The following is a 19,088-nucleotide window of genomic DNA, read 5'->3' on the forward strand; positions in this document are numbered from 1 at the left end:
TGCTCTGCAATAAAATATCTGAAAGTAAGGACATCAGAGTAAGAGGAGGGGGAGGGTTGGAAAGTAGAAGAGCCATTGAGCTGGAAATCATCTTCAGCATTTTTCCACAGGTGCAAGAAGCAAGTTTTATTAGTCCAGGGATCAAGACTTGCTCTAAGGCATAGGACGGCTTCCAGTAATTTGTTTAATGGTACAGCAGTGGGTGATTCAATAATATCAAAAACACAATAACGGGTTTGCACAATGTAGATATAGCCATAGACTTATTTTTTAAATGATGGACTATTACAAATAAAGGTTTTAGGAGGAGGTTTTCACAGAGAGGATAAAGAAGCAGCATGTTTGGTTTCACTAACCATTAACTGAACCATTTTGTTTGTGAGTGTATCTTTTCTTCATCAAGTTGTGAGCAAGTATAGCAATACCAGTCGTTTTTGACCTTGTGGGAACATTTTTGGTCCCTGTGTGTGTGTGCGTATGTGTGTGTGAAGTTAATGATGGCTTGTGGCAAACATGTCACCAAAATGAACAAACGTGCTCCACAAATTCAAGCAAAGGTGCAAACATACCCCTACACTATTGAACAGTATTAATGTTTCATTATCACTGATGGTTCCTTGAAGAGCTTCAATAATGGATCTTCACAATCAACAAAAAGGTTCTTTAATAATAAAGATAATACTACATTACTATTGCTTTGCTTCTTAGACTTTACACACCTGAAACTTGCCTATAGCACTTATTCACTGTTGTTCTTTTGTAAGTCGCTTTGGATAAAAGCGTCTGCTAAATGACTAAATGTAAATGTAATTATAATAATGATGATAATAATAATAATAATAATAATAATAATAATAATAATAATAATAATAATAATAATGGTTCTTTGAGAAGAAGTGTTCTTATAGCATCACTGTCAAAAATCCTCTTGTTTTTCTAAAAACTTTATTATTATTATTGTTTTTTTGTTTGTTTTTTTGCCAAATATATTTATTAATATTTTGTGTAGATACAATTATCATACACATACAAAAATAAGTAATACACTGTTCTGCTTTTTAAGAACCAATGAACATAAAAAAATATATAGTCATTAACACAGTAAATGTAAAAATAAAATAAATAAAAAACTAACAATAAAAGTAATAAATTAATATTTTAAAAAATAAAAAAGCTTTATTCCTTTTCTGCTTCAAAATCAGTTGTGTCAATATAATTCAACAAAGGTTTTCATGTGTTGTAAAAAAGATTTTAAAGACCCTCTTAATGAAAACCTATTTTTTTCGAACTTTAAACACAAAAAAATATTTTATCCAGGGGGAGATGTTTGTTTCTACTTAGAGAATAAGCTTCCTAGCCAATAATGTGGTGAAAGCAACAACATTCTGTGTTGTTGAAGGCAAATTTGGCCCAAAAGGAATTCCGAATAGTGTTGTTAGAGGGTCTGGAGTGCCTAATATGTTATCAAATATTAAAGTATCAAATATTTTAGACCAAAACACATGTGTGTGATTTGCTAGAGATTGTTGACACCTATTACAAGTATTACTTCTATTTGGGTATGAAAACTTTTTTTTTAAGAGTGTATGGCATCACTTGAACCGCTCTTTTGTTTTTATGGCCGTCTTGATTAAATTTACAAGTGCAAATTTGCAATATTTCTGCAAATGGGGATAATAATTTTGACCTTAAAATTGTTTTTAAAACATTAAAAATGGCTTTTCTTCTAGACAAAATAAAACAAATGAGACTTTCTCTAGAAGAAAAAAAAAATATTTTTTATGAATTTTTCCCCCTTTTTATTTATTTATTTTTTTATATTTCCCAAATGATGTTTAACAGAGCAAGGAAAATTTCACAGTTTGTCTGATAATATTTTTTTCTTCTAGAGAAAATCTTGTTTTATTTCGTCTAGAATAAAAGCAGTTTTAATTTTTAAAAAACAATTTTCGGGTCAAAATTATTAGCCCCTTTAAGCTATATTTTTTCAATAGTCTACAGAACAAACCATCGTTATTCAATTGCTTGCCTAATTGCCCTAGCCTGCTTAGTTAACCTAATGAACCTAGTTAAGCTTTTAAATGTCACTTTAAGCTGTATAGAAGTGTCTTGAAAAATGTCTAGTAAAATATTATTTACTGTCATCATGACAAAGATAAACTAAATCAGTTATTAGAAATTAGTTATTAAAACTATTATGTTAAGAAATGGACTGAAAAAGTCAGTTGGACAGAAATTGGGGAAAAAATAAACGGAGCTAATAATTCTGGGGGGCTAATAATTCTGACTTTAACTGTATATATATATATATACTACAGAACTACAGAACTACAGAAACCCTCAACAATGGCTTTAATGACAAAACCAGATTCACGGTGTGTAAGCTGAGATTTTGTTAAAAAAAAATATTCTCCCACAATAGATTAAATATGAAAAAATGATGCTGAGTAAATGTCAGCTTTGATGAGATTTGATAGGAAAACATTATTAGGGATGACGTGGGAATACTACTAATATTTAATACCACTGGACTGGCTCAAATTTATAACATTTCTCCCTATATTAATTACCCTTAAAGCAACTGACTGCACTATAGATTATCTGTCATTAACCAAACATTTCCGATCTGGCAGTCTAACATGCTTTGCACTATAAGGAGTGGTTTACTGTAGTATCTGTACCTCACAGGCGTGACAAAGAGGAGCATCGGTTTGAAAGAAATGGTCACTTCAGGCTTATTTTGCTATGACCAGAGTGCTGTAGTCTCAGTGCCTCCTAGTGGATATCAAAGTGTTGCAGTGGTGCTTTGCAGGAACATCACACTATCTGGTCTTTCAGAAATGTATTAAAAAGACACATTTTAAATGTTATTGTCAATAATAACGTTTCTTCCGGGCTTTGTGTGTGTATGTTTGCGTACAGGCATAATTTACAGTGAAGAATTAAACAGTCTTCTATAATTTTATGATTTGTTTGTATCTTGGCAACTCATCTCTATAACTGAATTTGAATAGGCCAAGGGATTTGTCAAGTGTCAGGAAAAAGCATAATATGACACAAGCATAATGTATAAACACATTTGCTTCTTTTATTTGGTGCTTACTTTGTTTTATTAAACCAAAAGTTATCTGTATATTTTTGTTTTGTTTGTTTGCTTTAGTATACTGATTGAGTGATTATTTTCTTTCAATTTTTTTCTTGTTCAGAAAATATATGTGAGTATATAATCCAATAATTATTATAATTTATATCAGTAATATAGCCCACATCTTTATTAAAAAAAAAAATCAAATAATAAAAAGTTAAATTGTCTGATAGAAAATTGTGTGATTGTTTTCAGGTAATGAGCTGTGTTGTACCATGCTATTTTATATTCGGTTAGTCTATATTTTCAGTTCATTTTTTAAATTGAAATTACTTGTTTAATATTTGTGTTTTTACAATTGTATTATTTTAGGCCTATGCAAAAGTTTTATGCTAAAGAATACAGCAAAATCTTAAATAAAATGTAAATTTTTTTTATAATAATAATAACAATAATAATAGTAGTAGTAATCAAATAAAATAATAATAATAACAACAACAATAATAATAATAATAATAATAATAATAATAATAATAATAATAATAATAATAATTATTATTATTATTATTATTATTATTATTATTATTATTATTATTCCCAGTGATGGGTTGCAGCTGGAAGGGCATCTGCTGCGTAAAACATATGCTGGATAAGTAGGTGGTTCATTCCACTGTGGCAACCCCAGAATAGTACAGGAACTAAGCTGAAAAGAAAATGAATTAATTAATTATGAATTTTATTATTATATAAATATTATTTTCATCTAATAATGTAATTTATATGCAAATGTTTAACATTATATATATATACTAAATTACTAAACAAAAGCTATATTATATAATAATAAAACAAAAGAAACTAATTGTGATATTGAGCCCCGATATATACAATAAATGATTGATTGTACAAAAATAAATAAAAATCGGGGCTCTATATCACAATTATTATTATTATTCTTTTTAAATTTTACACATTTAACATTTTTTACATTATCTTTATGTGTACCCATCACTGTCACAGCAGAATTCTTGCCGAAAATGTTGTCAGTGTTTTATAGTGAGTCACAGATCCATTTTACGTAAGCTATGTGTTGTGTATGTATATTTATTAGTGCAGGCAGTTATTGTGAGATCGCAGAATCTCAGTCTGTCATTGCACCTCTGCCTCTGCACCCTGTCCGCAGCTCGCGCTCCGTGATCTGACAGCTCCGCCGCGCATGCGCAGGGCGTCTCCACTGGCTCGCTCGGTGCTGAAGTTGGGCGGATGGACGGAAAACACCGCTGATGGAGATAAAACGGCAGCATGAAATCTCAACGCGTGATACTCCCCATATCCGCATAAACACGTGTAAAGACACCATTTTAGAAGACTGACATCTAGAACAAAAGGGGTAAGGCGACATACGCTCTTTAACGGTCTCAGAGGTTCCGCTAGCTCGCCAGCTAACGCGCTAGCCGTTGCCTCCTTGCGCTGAGAAAATCAAAGAGCCGCTGCGAAAATAAAAATAAAGTGGCATTTATATTTCGCCTCTCTGAAACTGCGCTATTTTAGCGAACATTTTGCACGTTACTTTCAAATGCACAGGGCCGTCTTGTGATAGAAATCGTTTGGGCTTTACCTGTGATGACTTTAGTAAAGATGCTGGCTGTGTCGCAAAACCTAGAGAGCTACCTATGTAGACAGCATATTTGGATGTTATTCGAGCGGTTGGAACGTGTCAGCGGCTTTTATAACCCCCTAAAGGGGTTATGGGCTTCGTGTTTGTGTTAAACGACCAATGGTGGTTACAACGATGGCTAAAAATGCTGCCCAGATAGGCTCCCTTACTAGGATTTGACACAAAGCCGCTTTGCTTTCCACAGACAAGCAACCGCAACGGGTAATTAAGGCAAATAACAGGATGACTGCCGTCAATATCTATACATCACGGAGCACTGCACTAGTTTGTTATGGTCACTAAACTATGAAGTCCCGATGTTTTGCAGTTACCTTTGAGTAGCCGACCATTTTATCGCGCGTGAGTTTTGAGGGAGATAAAACGGGATGTCTAAGCTAGTTTTTATTTCTCAGAGTTAGTAGCCTGTATTCAGTTATTGGTGACAGGCTACATGAAATTAAGAGAGTTTCCTTCCGGAGGAGGGCTGATTGCTCGGCCATTCATCATCATTCAAGTTCTGAAGTTCCTCCCATTCACTTGTGCTTCTGGTTTTACAATGCAGCTGCTTGTGTGAAACAATCTGTTTCATGTAGGGAACATTTTGGGTGACAGATGAGATGACCTGTCGGTAATGAATCTTTATATAAAAGTCAAGCAGCAGTAACCCGCTCCACAGACATGAAATGTTAGTACTTAAAATTAATACTTAATTAATGTTAATGTTACTTAATTAATACTTAAGTATTAATGTTAATACTTAAAATAAATAGAAGCCTAAAGTCAGTACATTTTTTATACCCCACATTAGGGTTTATTTTCTTTTGTTGAAATGCTTGTGTTTATTGTAAACTACTGTGATATATACGATATATACTGTAATATTTTATGTTGTTTTTGTTACAGTGAAATTATACGTTTTGCCTTGGTACTAGTTACGGTTAGGATTTAGGTTTGGTTCAGTTATTGCATGAAAAATGCACAATTTTTCATTATTACTAAAGATGTTTATACATTTAATTCAATTAGTATTTTAGCAATCATTTGAAAGTGTTTAAAGATTAAATACCATTACCAGTTTTGTATAGTAATGTAGGATGTGTAATGTAAATTAATTAAAAAAAAATGTTTCAGCATTTTAAGGTTACAATATTGATGTATATTACAGTCTATGTTTTACAAAATTTAACTGTATAATCATCAGAGTAATTGCAAATTCAAATTGACTAGCTTTCTGTTCAGCTTATCTAATTTAATAATGCGTTATTTAAAAATCGTATCAGTAAATTCATTGTTTGGTTTGGAATTGACCATCTTTTCGTGATTTTTTTTCCATATTGAGACAAACTTAGGACTGAATTACAGTATAAAATAATTACATTATTAAATAATAAGATTACGATGTCAAACAATAAAGCAGGGGGTACATGTTAAAAAACATGGACCAATCTTTAATGTGCATAAACAGTATTTAGGGTGAATTTTATGTTTTGATTTCACAATATGTTTGCTTGTTTCAGAAAAGTCTTCGTATTCTTAAGATAGCTGAGATTCCTTTACGTTTAATCCTATCAAGTGTTATTATGCATCAAACACTAATTAAATAATTATTCAATTATAAGAAAATACAGAAGAAGTCAGATTAGACTTTGAGTGTAATAATCAGTTTCAGAAGAGATCTACCCTTACCATTATTTTATTGCCACATTTGAGTATTTCAAGCCACAGATTAAAGCAGCTCTGATGTTTTCTTTCTTGGTTTGATCTATTTCTCAGATGTCTTATCCTGGATCATTTACCCCTTGACTCAAGGAAAGGGTGTGCCTGCAGATACCAGGTGTTTGAAACCTACCTCCACCCTCCTCCTGCGTTCTCCATCAGGCATGATAAGAGAAGATACAAGAGGCCGCAATTTATTTTCCAGCACTCTGCCCGTCTCAACATTTGACATTAGAATCATGATTTTCTTACCTGATCTTCGGATGAATTGCTGCTAATTTGCATGGTAAGTTAGGGGTGGTCCTTCACTCTTAGAGTAATTGTAAATGCATTTATTATGTGGAAAACCTCAAGACTTGTTTGCAGAGTGGCGATGTGAAGGTGAGAACTGTTGGCTCCTGTGTGATGGTCACATGCTATCATGTGTGCTGTGTGACATGTTTCTCAAGCCAGGCTTTGTGGGTAGCAGCTCTAGGAGGCTTCTGTTGTGCAACGAGCCATGGCCTATGCCATGCATCACTTGCTGCCCTGGAATGTGTATGGGGAAGTGCACAAGGGCGCACGACACTTCCAGTGGGAGAATGGGGTTAGAGGCGGGACAAGTGTGCCATCTAAGCGTGCTCACATGTGCAGACATTTTCACACTTTGTAATGTAATTCACGAGTGCGCTGCACACCGATGTATTTTAAGCAGGGAAGAGAGCGCTCAAATGCTTATTGATAGAAATATATACAGTTAAAGAAATGTCTGCTGGTGTTTAGAATTGTAAAAATATGTTTAGATCATAAAGAAGTATTTAGAATTTATTTAGTAGTCATTAATGGCACAGAATTTTTTATTTTTTTTCTAATGTACACATTCCTTCTGTAAGGTCTCCCTGATAGTTATATTGACATAAAATATTATTAACTAATACTTGATTTGAGTTAATGCGACATTTTGCAAATATATTGCACAAATAAATTTCTCCAATATTAAGTTTTTATTAACATTGTGAGGAGTTGTGCAGGGCTGGGAACTGGGTGTTAATGTATGTAGTGCAAAAAAACAAACAAATGTACGTTTTTACTGACTCCAATGCCAAATTCAGTTAATTCAACAAAACTTAAATGCTTAAATGTACACGGGACTCAATATTATAAGTAATGCTTTTAATAGATTAGTAAAAAAGACTTAAAATATACTTAATGCAACAATTAGTTAATTGAATTAAGCTAACCAGTCTGCACAATTTAATTAAGTATATTCAAAAAATGTTTTTTAACAGTGTACCCTATTCTACTTGATAAAAACATACTATAACACACAAATTTTGTTGAAATTTTGGTTTCAGCTGTAGCATTCTTTTATAGTAAGTAGATTTATTTTCAACATTCAGTCAGCTTAATGCTTCCTAATGATGTAAGACTTTATTTTATTTGTGGAACACAAAAGTAGATATTTTGTTGCTAACAACAACAACAGTGGGTGACTATTGATTTCCATTGTCTTGCCAAAACCACTGAAACATTTCTTGAAATTTCTTCTTTTATGATCCACAGAAAAAAGAAAATCACACCTCTTTGAAAAGACATGAGTGTAAGTAAATGATCATGGCAAAATGCACACTTAAACTTACTAAAGAATTTTTTTTAAAATAATGTTTTTAAAATTAACAATATAAAACACTAAACGCTGTCAAGTTTGAGCAATGCAAGTACTTTTAAATACAGCAGTGAATTTTCATTTTTTGTGCGTACTTTATGTCTCTTACAGAAATTGTGATGATTGCCACTATGGTAATCATAGCAATATTCTGGCATCTGGTGCATTTCATATTCATTTATTTTGACCAAAGTAATGTTACAGGGACAAAAGACACTTGTTATGGTTGGCATTTTAAACCATCAACCTCACCAGATAGTGATTGTGCTTTGTTTATGTTTGTAAGGAATACCAGAGTGTTCTCTTAAACTGTTTTGATGCCTTTTTTTTTAAAAAAAAGCAATGCTTTTATTGTCTTTGTGCTTAGGCAATAAAGTAGGTGAAAGTGAATAGAATTTCTCAGCAAGCATGTCACACATTCCACGTCATTCTGTAATTTGCCTATATTCACACATTTACGATGACTTTGTGTGTAACTTTACTTACTTACTCACTTACTTACTCCCAGGGCTGTTTATATCGAAGTTGATATTGATAGTTATTGAAGTTGAGTTGATAACACCATGTTGGTGTTTCGTAACATCTAATTTTTATGAGGCGGGTCCTACACTCAACCCCCATCCTGGAGGACCAGGACATACACACATACACTACAGACAATTTTAGCCCAACCAGTTCACCTATAGCGCATGTCTTTGGACTTGTGGGGGAAACTGGAGCACCTGAAGGACACTCATGCCAACACAGGGAGAACATGGAAATTCCTCACAGAAATGTCAACTGGGGCTCGAACCAGCTACCTTCTTGCTGTGAGGCGCCAGCGCTACTCACTGCACCACCGTTCCACTCTGCGTGTAACTTACTGATGCAAACACTTAATTTCGTATTAACCGTGGGCGATGCTAGACCGATTAAAAACATTCTACTCAGCTCTACCTACACTCGTCAGTGCTACCAAGCCAACGAATCACTGCTTTTGCACTACGTGTTGTCGCAGGTACGCGTCAGCGTCCACTTCAGCCACAGGGAGGGGTATGTGACCATACGGAGGCTGTGCCGGACCATATTCGCGCACTCGACGCAGATGTTTAAATCAGCCTTAACTTATGCACCCCTAACCCCCTGATCTTCATCTCTAACTTAGCCCCCCTAAAATGCAATTTTACTGAAAATAAAATGACAATGACAATAAGTACTGTGATTAGTGGCGTAACGGATCACAGTTTTAAGATGGCTGGTTATTGCCACCGGTTAAATAATGTAATTGCTGTCTACAACTTTCATTGTTGAGCGTCAAGTTACATGCATACAGTATGACGGTGATTTTAATCTTTACCTAAACTATAAACTCGTATCCCTGTACTTCTGTGTTATTTGACTGTTTGTAACTTCATAACTAACTCAAAAGACTAAATACTAAATCTCTTTCTTGATTCTTGTGTTTTTCAAACACAGATTTGATTGCAGCAATTCGAAGGATTAATAATAAACATGCAAATCTCCATCATTTATAATTTACTGTATGTTGTGTGGGTGTTTAGATCCCAATCTTTTAATGGTTAATCATGCAGCGTTCACTCAATGCATTAATACAGGCTAAACGAGTAGTGACAGAAAACACATTTATTAACCCACCAAATCCCCGAATAACCTACTACAACTTTTTCCATCATCATTAAATTTTACAGGAAAGCCTTAATGGTTTTATACTGTACATGTGATTTGAATGACGCAAGAAGCGATCTCTCTGATATCGTTACAAATTTAGGATAAATCTACAAATTTAAAGAAATAGCTAATCCGCAGGTCACATGTGTTCGGAACCATGGGTTGGGATCCGCACGAATCACGGATCAACCGTGATCTGTTATACCTCTAACTAATAATGGTACTACTGTAAATGCTGCTTTGTTTACTCCTTTGTTCCATGAGTGCAGAAAAGACAAATCTTGGCTGTTGTTCGTTTAGTGTGTTCATGTGCAGCTTTTTGGTCTAAACCGGTGCAAGCCAACATTAGGGAACAGCATATTAAGTTTTTGTCTATGCTAGTTGTTTGGCGTGTATTGATGTGTCCCAGCCTATAAATTAATTCTTTGGGAGTTAATTCAGTTGCTCAGTGCAAGAAGAGAACTGTGTGTACAGGATTATGCATTAAAATGTAAACTGAATTAAGCCACAGATTAATAAACGTGCCTAATCATTGAAGGGAGTTAAACTACAGTATTATGGAGGGCCATAATCTCAAAATAGCCAAACATTGGCTGATAGATTTGTCTGGTTCTAGTTTTTTTTTTGCACCCACTGTTTTAAGCTTATATTTTACAAAATATATCTATTTATAATTTCCAATGAAATCAGACCTACAGCATTAATTGTTTTTACTCTTTACTATACACAACGTCCTCTTTTACATACCGTGCAGTTGTTGGTAAATGGACTAGATGTGAACAAAGGGACTCCTCTGTGTGTTTTGCATCATGATGCATGTTTTCCATCATCTGGCACTGAATAACTGATTGTAGTTGTGTTTTTGCATATGTGGTTTATATGGCTCAATTAGGGTAAACTCTCAAAGAGTGTCCACATCACATCCCAGACTCAATGAGCTTTCTCCAGTTTGAAGGGCTGTTTAATATAAGTGTAAGGATAAATTTAGAGGTAAGGTTTCTGTTTTAAAGTCTTTGTTTTAATATACTTTAGATACACAGAGGTACAGATAAAACAGCATGTGTAATTAATAATTTATCATGAGTTAATATTGATAGCATGTAATGATGCTAGGAAAACAGTACACTATTAGTACAACATTATCAGTACTTCTAATCTTAATTAATTAAAAATAAATATAAAGGGGTTTGTTTTTGGGAAGGCAAATGATGTTTAATATATTTAATACTGTTTTCTTACACCAAAGAAGATTTGACTTTCTCACAGCAATGCATTTTAATCAGCGGTGATCTTTTTAAATTATGCACCACATGTTGTGACAAAAAGTCAGCGAGGCAAATGCCCCATGGTTATGTGGTTATAGGATATTTACCAATACCATACTGGGAAATGTAATTTGTTACCATCCCAGACCTCCGGCTTGTCCGTTTAGTGTCCAGACTGTTTGTCCCCAAATATTTGGATCAGATATCTAGGTGATGTGATATGGTGTTTGTGCTGCCAAACGCTGACAAAAGATCAGTTTCCGGAAAGCTTTGTGCTAAAATGAACAAATTGGTTAAGGTCATGGTGTGAGGCATCATGTTTACCAGTGCTTCATGCAAACAACTTGTCAGTCACTAGTTGAATAGAATAATGAAAAACACCCTTTAATGTATGAAAATGAAACAAAACAACTGAAATAGTAATACACAATTTGTAATATTTTATGGTTTAAGTATAAAGGGTTTAATAATAAAGTGCAGGGCTTAAAATAATTTACTCACAATTATGTCACAAATTTGAAACTTAGATTTTTAAGCATTGGTGTTGATTTGAATGATAGATTTTTAAAAGCACATTCATTTTAATCAAATGATTGTACTGTAATTTAGGTTGATAAGGTTTCTATTTAATATTTAGTATTTAGAGGAGGTTTTATAGTGCAAAATGATATCTGTGAAGTATTTCAATCCATTTATTAACTTTCATTTCATGCTGTTTGGCGGATTTTTATTTATCTTTAATTTTAGTTAGTTTGGTTTAGTCATACATAATATTCATTCATTTTCCTTCATCTTAGTCCCTTATGTATCAGGAGTTGCCACAGTGAATGAACCGCCAACTATTCCTGCATATGTTTTACGCAGCGAATGCCCTTCCAGCCGCAACCCAGAACTGGAAAACACCCATACACTATCATTCACACGCACTCATTCTGTTATGGAAATGGGACGCTGACAATGGAAGTGGGAATCCAAATGCAGGTTTATTAAACAGAGATGGTCAGGCAAGCAACAATCAACACAGGAGCAAACAGATGTACAGTTGAAGTCAGAATTATTAGCCCCCCTGAATTATAAGCCCCCCTGTTTATTTTTTCTCCAATATCTGTTTAACGGAGAGAAGATTTTGTTTCATCACATTTCTAAACATAATAGTTTTATTAACTCATTTCTAGTAACTGATTTATTTTATCTTTGCCATGATGACAGTAAATAATATTTGACTAGATATATTTAAGACACTTTTATACAGCTTAAAGTGACATTTAAAGGCTTAACTTGGTTAACTAGTCAGGTATGGGTAATTAGGCAAGTTATTGTATAACAATGGTTTGTTCTGTAGACTATTGAAAAAAATTTGCTTAAAGGGGCTAATAATTTTGACCTTTAAATGGATTTAAAAAAATTTTTAAAAAACTTTTATTCTAGCTAAAATAAAACAAATAAGACTTCCTCCAGAAGAAAAAGTATTATCAGAAATACTGTGAAAAGTTCCTTGCTCTGTTAAACATCATTTAGGAATGAAAAAAAATCAAATGGGGTCTAATAATTCTGACTTCAACTGTATTCGGGCAATCCAAAGTCGTGATTAATAGGCAGGCGAATGGTCAGTGCAGGCAGGCAGCAGATAGCATAAACAAACAAGACAAGGGTCAAAAACATGGCAAAGCAAGGCAAGGAAAATGCGTCGTAATGTTTAACAACAGTATAACAAGACTCAGCAAAGTCTGTAAGTTTGTGTGCGGTATAAATAGTCCAGCTAATCAGTCTTTGAGCAGATTCAGCTGTGTGAGTGTAATCAATGGAGATTTCGAGCAGGTGTGTGTGTGGGTTGCATGACAGGACTTGTAGTCCATATACTGGCAGGTTTGTAGTTCTTTAGTGAACTGTGTGTTTACCAGCGACCTCCAATTGCTAGATTGCTGGTGATCATAACACATACACAATGGGCAATTTAGTTTATTCAATTTTCTTATAGCTCATGTTTTTGGACTGTGGGGGAAGCCGGAGCATTCGGTGGAAACCCACGCGAACACGGGGAGAACATGCAAATTCCACACAGAAATGCCAATTGGTCCAGCCGGAACTTGAACCAGCGACCTTCTTGCTGTGAGGCGACAGTGCTGCAAACCACTGAGCCACTGTGCTTCCCTCATATATAATTTCTCATCCATATTATAGATATGCTGTAATAATAAATAATGTAATACATCTAATATTATAGGGTATTTATTTTAGTTCAAATCACAAACAAAATTATACATTAGATTTTGAATTTTTATTTATTAGTTATACAAGTAATTGGAATCATAAATGATAAAACATATCTTTGAAGGACGCTGAGGAGAGGTGCATCTATAGCACCATGACCATATGGTCACTATTAATAAAACTGTCAAACAGAATAATCACCCATGTGTTTCAATGACATGTTAATGGTATGCTGATGGATCATGGTGAGAGCAGAGAGGAGCTCACAGCAACAACACTTGCTCATTTTCTTTCCCTAAAGAGGGCTTCTTGGAAACACATGCAGTTCAAATGTATGTGGTTAAATTCTGTGATCTGATCTTGTTAACAAGTAGGTGATATTGAAAGAATAAATTGAAATCTTTTTTTTTCATGCCTACTCTTTGATTGTATACAGGTAAACACTATGTCTTGCACCTGCATTTTTTTATCTATTCATATGCTGTATTGAGTTAAGCCTTTAGGGAAAAAGGCTATGCAATTACAACATTTGAATTGTGTAGCTTTTAGGTTTATTTTGGTCTATTTTATTAATTGTTCAGTGTGTTTCCCCCTTTAATATAATATCTAGCACAGGTTCATTGCTTCATCCTGCATTATTATGAAACATAAGATACTTTGCTCTGTGAACTTTTTGTTGCGCATTTCAGCTGACAAGTCCACTAGAGGGCACTGTCTGCATTTTTGAAAATATTTTTATTTCACCCAAATTCTTTCTTGAATTTGAGCCCTATTCATCACAAGTACAACATTGTACATACAAAAACCACAAGTACTGAGCTACAGAGCAAATTGAAAAAGAAAAGTTGTTCATGTCGAGTTCGATAGGTAGGGCAAACTTATCCGATTACTAATCGTAGATATTGTTATGTTATTTTGTTGTATTTATTAGGTATTGTGCAAACAATAGTACAAAAATATAATCTTTTATTTGTCAATAATATGTCCCTGTAAATATCATTAATGAAACGGAACAAATGTGGTTGGTGTCATGCTCCCCCATAGCATTCATTTTACCTAGAGAGTGCAGTCAAATTAATGCTGAAGTACATTTTTGGGGTTTCACAAAAATGTAGGCTGAAGCATGTTTTCAAATTTCTAATGACCCTGTGTAGAATATATCTGTTTGTGGAGGATTCTATGGAAGCTTTTTTTGGCCACTGGGTAACAAAAAGGAAGGTAATTGCACATTTTTAGTTTTTTTTCTTGTGAGATACAAACTCTTGAGTGCAGGATAAACTTGACAGTATCCATGAAACTTAATTTTTTAAAAGAATAATAGTTTTTTGAGGTGTCCCCTTTAATGGATTGGACAGTAGAGAGTATAGCCAGAATAGTGTGGGGAGCAGAAAGAAGCAAAGAATTGGCATAGGACTTCAAGGCAGGAATCGAACTCAAGTCGCTGTGAGGATCGGGGTGCCCTGTGTTGAAACACTAAACGCTAGACTCTGGGCACCAACCATGAAACATTCTTAAAACAGCTTGAAAATGTCCAATTAGAATGTGTAAGAAAGGTTTGACAGCATCACCTAAAAATGTCAGTCCTAGTATTTATTTAGTTGTTGAAACATAAAAGAAGATCTAAAGATGTCTAAATTTAAGTGCTGTGAGGGAGAAACTTGGATTTAACCTTTCATGTAATTGTGAGACTCACATTTATAGCGAAAAATCTAAATTGGAAAATTTGAATTGGAAAAAAGAAGCAAATGTTGCGCAAATCTGAATTTATATCTTGCAATTCTGACATTTCTTTCCTCATAATTCCGAGTTTACATACAATCCTGAATTAATTACTCACAAATATGAAAATTGTTTCATAATGTTGAAATAGTTCTATTTAGTCTAATTTTAACAAACGGGAAACCAATTACTTCCTAAAAAGAGATGTGTTGCTGCATTTGCTCATGTGTGAGAACATGTGAGATCCCACATTACTACTGTCTGCGTGTGAGCATCTCCCTCTCACCCTCCTACAGCTCAAACTAATTTAGTACCTCGCCAGGGGAATCAATGCGTAGTCTGAAGAGGGGATTTCTTTACTTTCCGTCCGTCTGTCTGTCTGTCTGTCTGTCTGTCTGTCTGTCTGTCTGTCTGTCTGTCTGTCTTTCTGTCTGCCTGCCTCTACAGACCCACTCTTACATGCATTCCTGCAGATTCAGCTGAATAAGCATCCAACAGCAGGATCGGATGCAGTCCAACATGCCATAAACTCAGAGAATCCTTATGATCGCGTCCATTGGAAAAGCTCCCATTAATCTCTCCTCTGCAATCTGCAAATAATTAATCATGCCTTGAATCTTACTTTAGATTTAGGAGCATCTGTAGTTAACCACACAGTTCCCAAAGCCTCTACTGCTTTGTTTCTAATCAGATGTCTGTGTCTGTCTGCAGCCTCAGAGTGTGAGTGGAGTTGAAATGAGGAAAAGGCAGCAGGGACGCATTGAAGGACCTCCACAGGCGCCTGGTCACCCGAGGCCCAACACCTGCTGCCTGTGCTGGTGTGGATGCTGCAAATGCCTCTGGTACGTCACGGCTCTTACTATGATTTGCTGTCAGTAAAGTGATGTAATTCTATTAAGGCTGCATGTATTGGAAAATTCTGACAGCTGATGACGAATGGAATAATTCATTCATCTTGATTGATTGGTATGATTTTGTAGAGGAGTGAATCGTGCATAAAATTATAAACAATTTGCAAACATTGATAAATACAATAGAGCAAAGACAAAAGTGAAAAAAACAGCACACAGAAATAGAATTGTCAAATGTAAAATAACATAGCATAGTCCTTATTTTACAATAATTCTATAAATATTTCAGTCACGATGGTTCAACTTTTCTTCCTGAATTCTTTTAAACTAAATGTTCACACAGTCACAGGTCTTAAAAACACATGCAAATGACCAGCTTTCACTCTATTATGATTAAACTCTGCAGTGACTCCATAATGTGTAGCTTGTGGTCAATTATAATCCCAACTCAACGTTGCACATCCTGCGATGTGACTATTGTGGATTTTGATGTTGCAACAATATATTGGGAAGTCCTAAATTCTATTGTAGCTAATTCAACATCACCTGCATCAGCTCATACAACATCTCCTGCATCAGGTAATATGTCCAGAAATTTGTGGTCGTTAAAATTTAAATGAAGTGTGAATTGGGTTCCGTTATGCTTTCTTTTTGCACTTTTCACCTCTGTCCGTGTGTAAGGTTGATGTTTGAGCATAAAAAAAAATCTGCGTCATAAATCCTATCAAATTCAATGGGAATAAAGGGCCGTTTACACTAATGACCTGTTTCCAGTGAGTGGTACGGTATGGTACAGTATGGTACAATATGCTTTTTTGTCCATTTTCACTGTTAAAGGTACCACAAAGCAAACCGTACTGTACATTTTGGGTACCTTTTAAGGACATACTCTTAGAAAACGCCATAATTTAAATTGCAAACATTTAACATTGAATTTTATTACATATATTAATTTAATTATATTATTAATTTATTCATTCATTCATTCATTCATTTTCTTTTCGGCGTAGTCCCTTTATTAATCAGGGGTCACCACAGCGAAATGAACCAGCAACTTATTCAGCATATGTTTTACACAGCGGATGCCCTTCCAGGTGCAACCCAGACCTGGGAAACACCCTAACACTCATTCACACACATACACTACGGACAATTTAGCTTACCCACTTCACCTGTACTGCATGTCTTTGGACTTGGGGGAAACCGGAGGACCCGGAGGAAACCGACACGAACACGGGGAGAACATGAAAACTCCACACAGAAATGCCAACTGACCCAGCCGAGGCTCAAACCAGCGATCTTCTTGCTGTGAGGCGACAGCGCTACCCACTGCGCCATGACTGAATTATATCAATTCATTTAAATGAATTAGCTAAAATACTTAAGATAAATTTAAGTGTGTAGGAATGACAAATCCCAGTAGGCACAGGATGTCAATATGACGTCAGATTTACGTTGTACCCCAACGTCGTAGGGCAGTGCATTTTGATTGGAAATGAAATTCGGGTTGAGGTCAGAACCCAGGCCATGTCAATGTCCAATGTCGGAGAAACATTGCATTTTGGTTACTTTCTAACACAACCTAAAAACAACCAAATATCAATCTCTAATGATGTTACAGGTACGTCTTTAGATGCTGGTGACCTAAGTCTAACGTAATAATAATGTCTTATGACTTTGTGTGTTGGATAGGCTTTGTCGCAGTATAACATTCATTTTTTTAAATCATCCCACATATTAAGAATATTAAAGTGTGTGGAGAGTCTCAGTATGCAGACTAAAGGTCAATTTATACTTATGTGTCAAGTGTGCACAGATGGTCCGTTGTTGCCTTTGCACAGTTCGCATGCCCTTCGATATAGCCTGACTTGGATTCTGATGCTCTGCTCTCAAAAAATATAATTTCATTTTGCTGAAACGCATATTGCAAGAGCTGTGATTGATCAGCTAGGTACTGGGGACGGAGAGCCATGGGAGAGGAGTGAGCCAGGTGGCGCAAGTGTTTAAAAGCCCTATGAAGTGCTTTGAAATGCGCATTTTTTTAATTCAGTGTTTGACGTAATCTCAACTGAAACATGAAGACATGAAGGTGGGAATTAGAGTAGTTCCTCAACTTTTTAAAAAAACAGCTAATAACCTTTCATTTTGATCACAGCTCTGCCAGTGAGAGTGGTTGAGTTCCAGCACATCAAATGAAAAGCAAATGAGAAGCATCTTGAAGGGGGCGGGACATGTCTGATTCTATAGAGCATTTAAGTGGTCAAAAAAATGTGATGAGAACATATAAGGTGATGTAAAAAAATTGTTGATACATTTAGACTGAAGTGACAAACTGCAAACTTTAGATGTTTATAACTTCTTAATGGGAATTTTGTCACTGTTTTTGAGCACACTACTTATATATATATCATTAAGACTAACATACGATTACTAACACCAAAAAAAATAATATTTTAATTTCTTGTGGACTTTAACAAGTGTTGAGTCTTGTGGATTAGCTTCAGATGGACACTTTTGTTTTGTGCTTTTTAAAAAATATATATTTTATGATTTAAATCGTTGCCCGTTCACTGGTTTGTGCCACTTTATTCTTTGAATTAGAGAGTTTCAGCTACTTCTAGAGTAAGTTAGCATTTCAACCATTTCTGTTGTAAACCCAAAACAGCCAAGTAGAAACTCAACACAGAGGAATATAGAACCAATCTAGCCTTTCGAAAGTGTTTTCGTCAGAGCAACACAAACAGAATGCAGGAGTATAAACAGTCACTAGATGCAGAAGTAAAATTCAACCTTAACTGTGCATTTATTTATTACTGAGTGTACTTTTAAGCGTTCATACACACACACACACACACACACACACACACACACGCACACACACACACACAGACACACACACACACACACACACACACACACAACATAAGAAATCTGTGCTATTAAGAGTCACTAAACCAAAATAAAATGCCATTACATCAGTCTTTATATTTATGTACAGTTGAAGTCAGAATTATTAGCCCCCCTTTGATTTTTATTTATTTTTTAATTTTTAAATATTTCCTAAATTATGTTTAACAGAGCAAGGAAATTTTCACAGTATGTCTGATAATATTTTTTCCTCCTGAGAAAGTCTTATTTGTTTTATTTCGGCTAGAATAAAAGCAGTTTTTATTTTTTGTAAAAACTTTTTAAGGTCAATATTATTAGCCCCTTTAAGCAATATCTTTTTCGATAGTCTACAGAACAAACCATCGTCATACAATAACCTGCC

General features: G+C 34.7%; 1 protein-coding gene across 2 annotated transcripts in view; it reads left to right on the top strand.

Annotated features, from left to right (window-relative positions):
- The first annotated feature begins 4,318 nt into the window (after nt 1-4,318).
- The window catches only part of rgs17 (regulator of G protein signaling 17), a 27,622-nt gene continuing 12,852 nt past the window's right edge, over nt 4,319-19,088 (top strand). Inside the window, exons 1-4 of one of the 2 annotated variants that reach the window (XM_056471521.1) lie at nt 4,319-4,475; nt 6,516-6,744; nt 8,001-8,037; nt 15,678-15,808. In XM_056471521.1, the coding sequence (XP_056327496.1) occupies nt 8,032-8,037; nt 15,678-15,808 (137 nt within the window). In that variant the 5' untranslated portion in view covers nt 4,319-4,475; nt 6,516-6,744; nt 8,001-8,031. The remainder of the gene's footprint in view (nt 4,476-6,515; nt 6,745-8,000; nt 8,038-15,677; nt 15,809-19,088) is intronic. The other variant, XM_056471522.1, reaches the window with a different exon arrangement.

Source organism: Danio aesculapii, chromosome 13 (assembly GCF_903798145.1).
Source record: "Danio aesculapii chromosome 13, fDanAes4.1, whole genome shotgun sequence".
NCBI classification, from domain to species: Eukaryota; Metazoa; Chordata; class Actinopteri; order Cypriniformes; family Danionidae; genus Danio; species Danio aesculapii.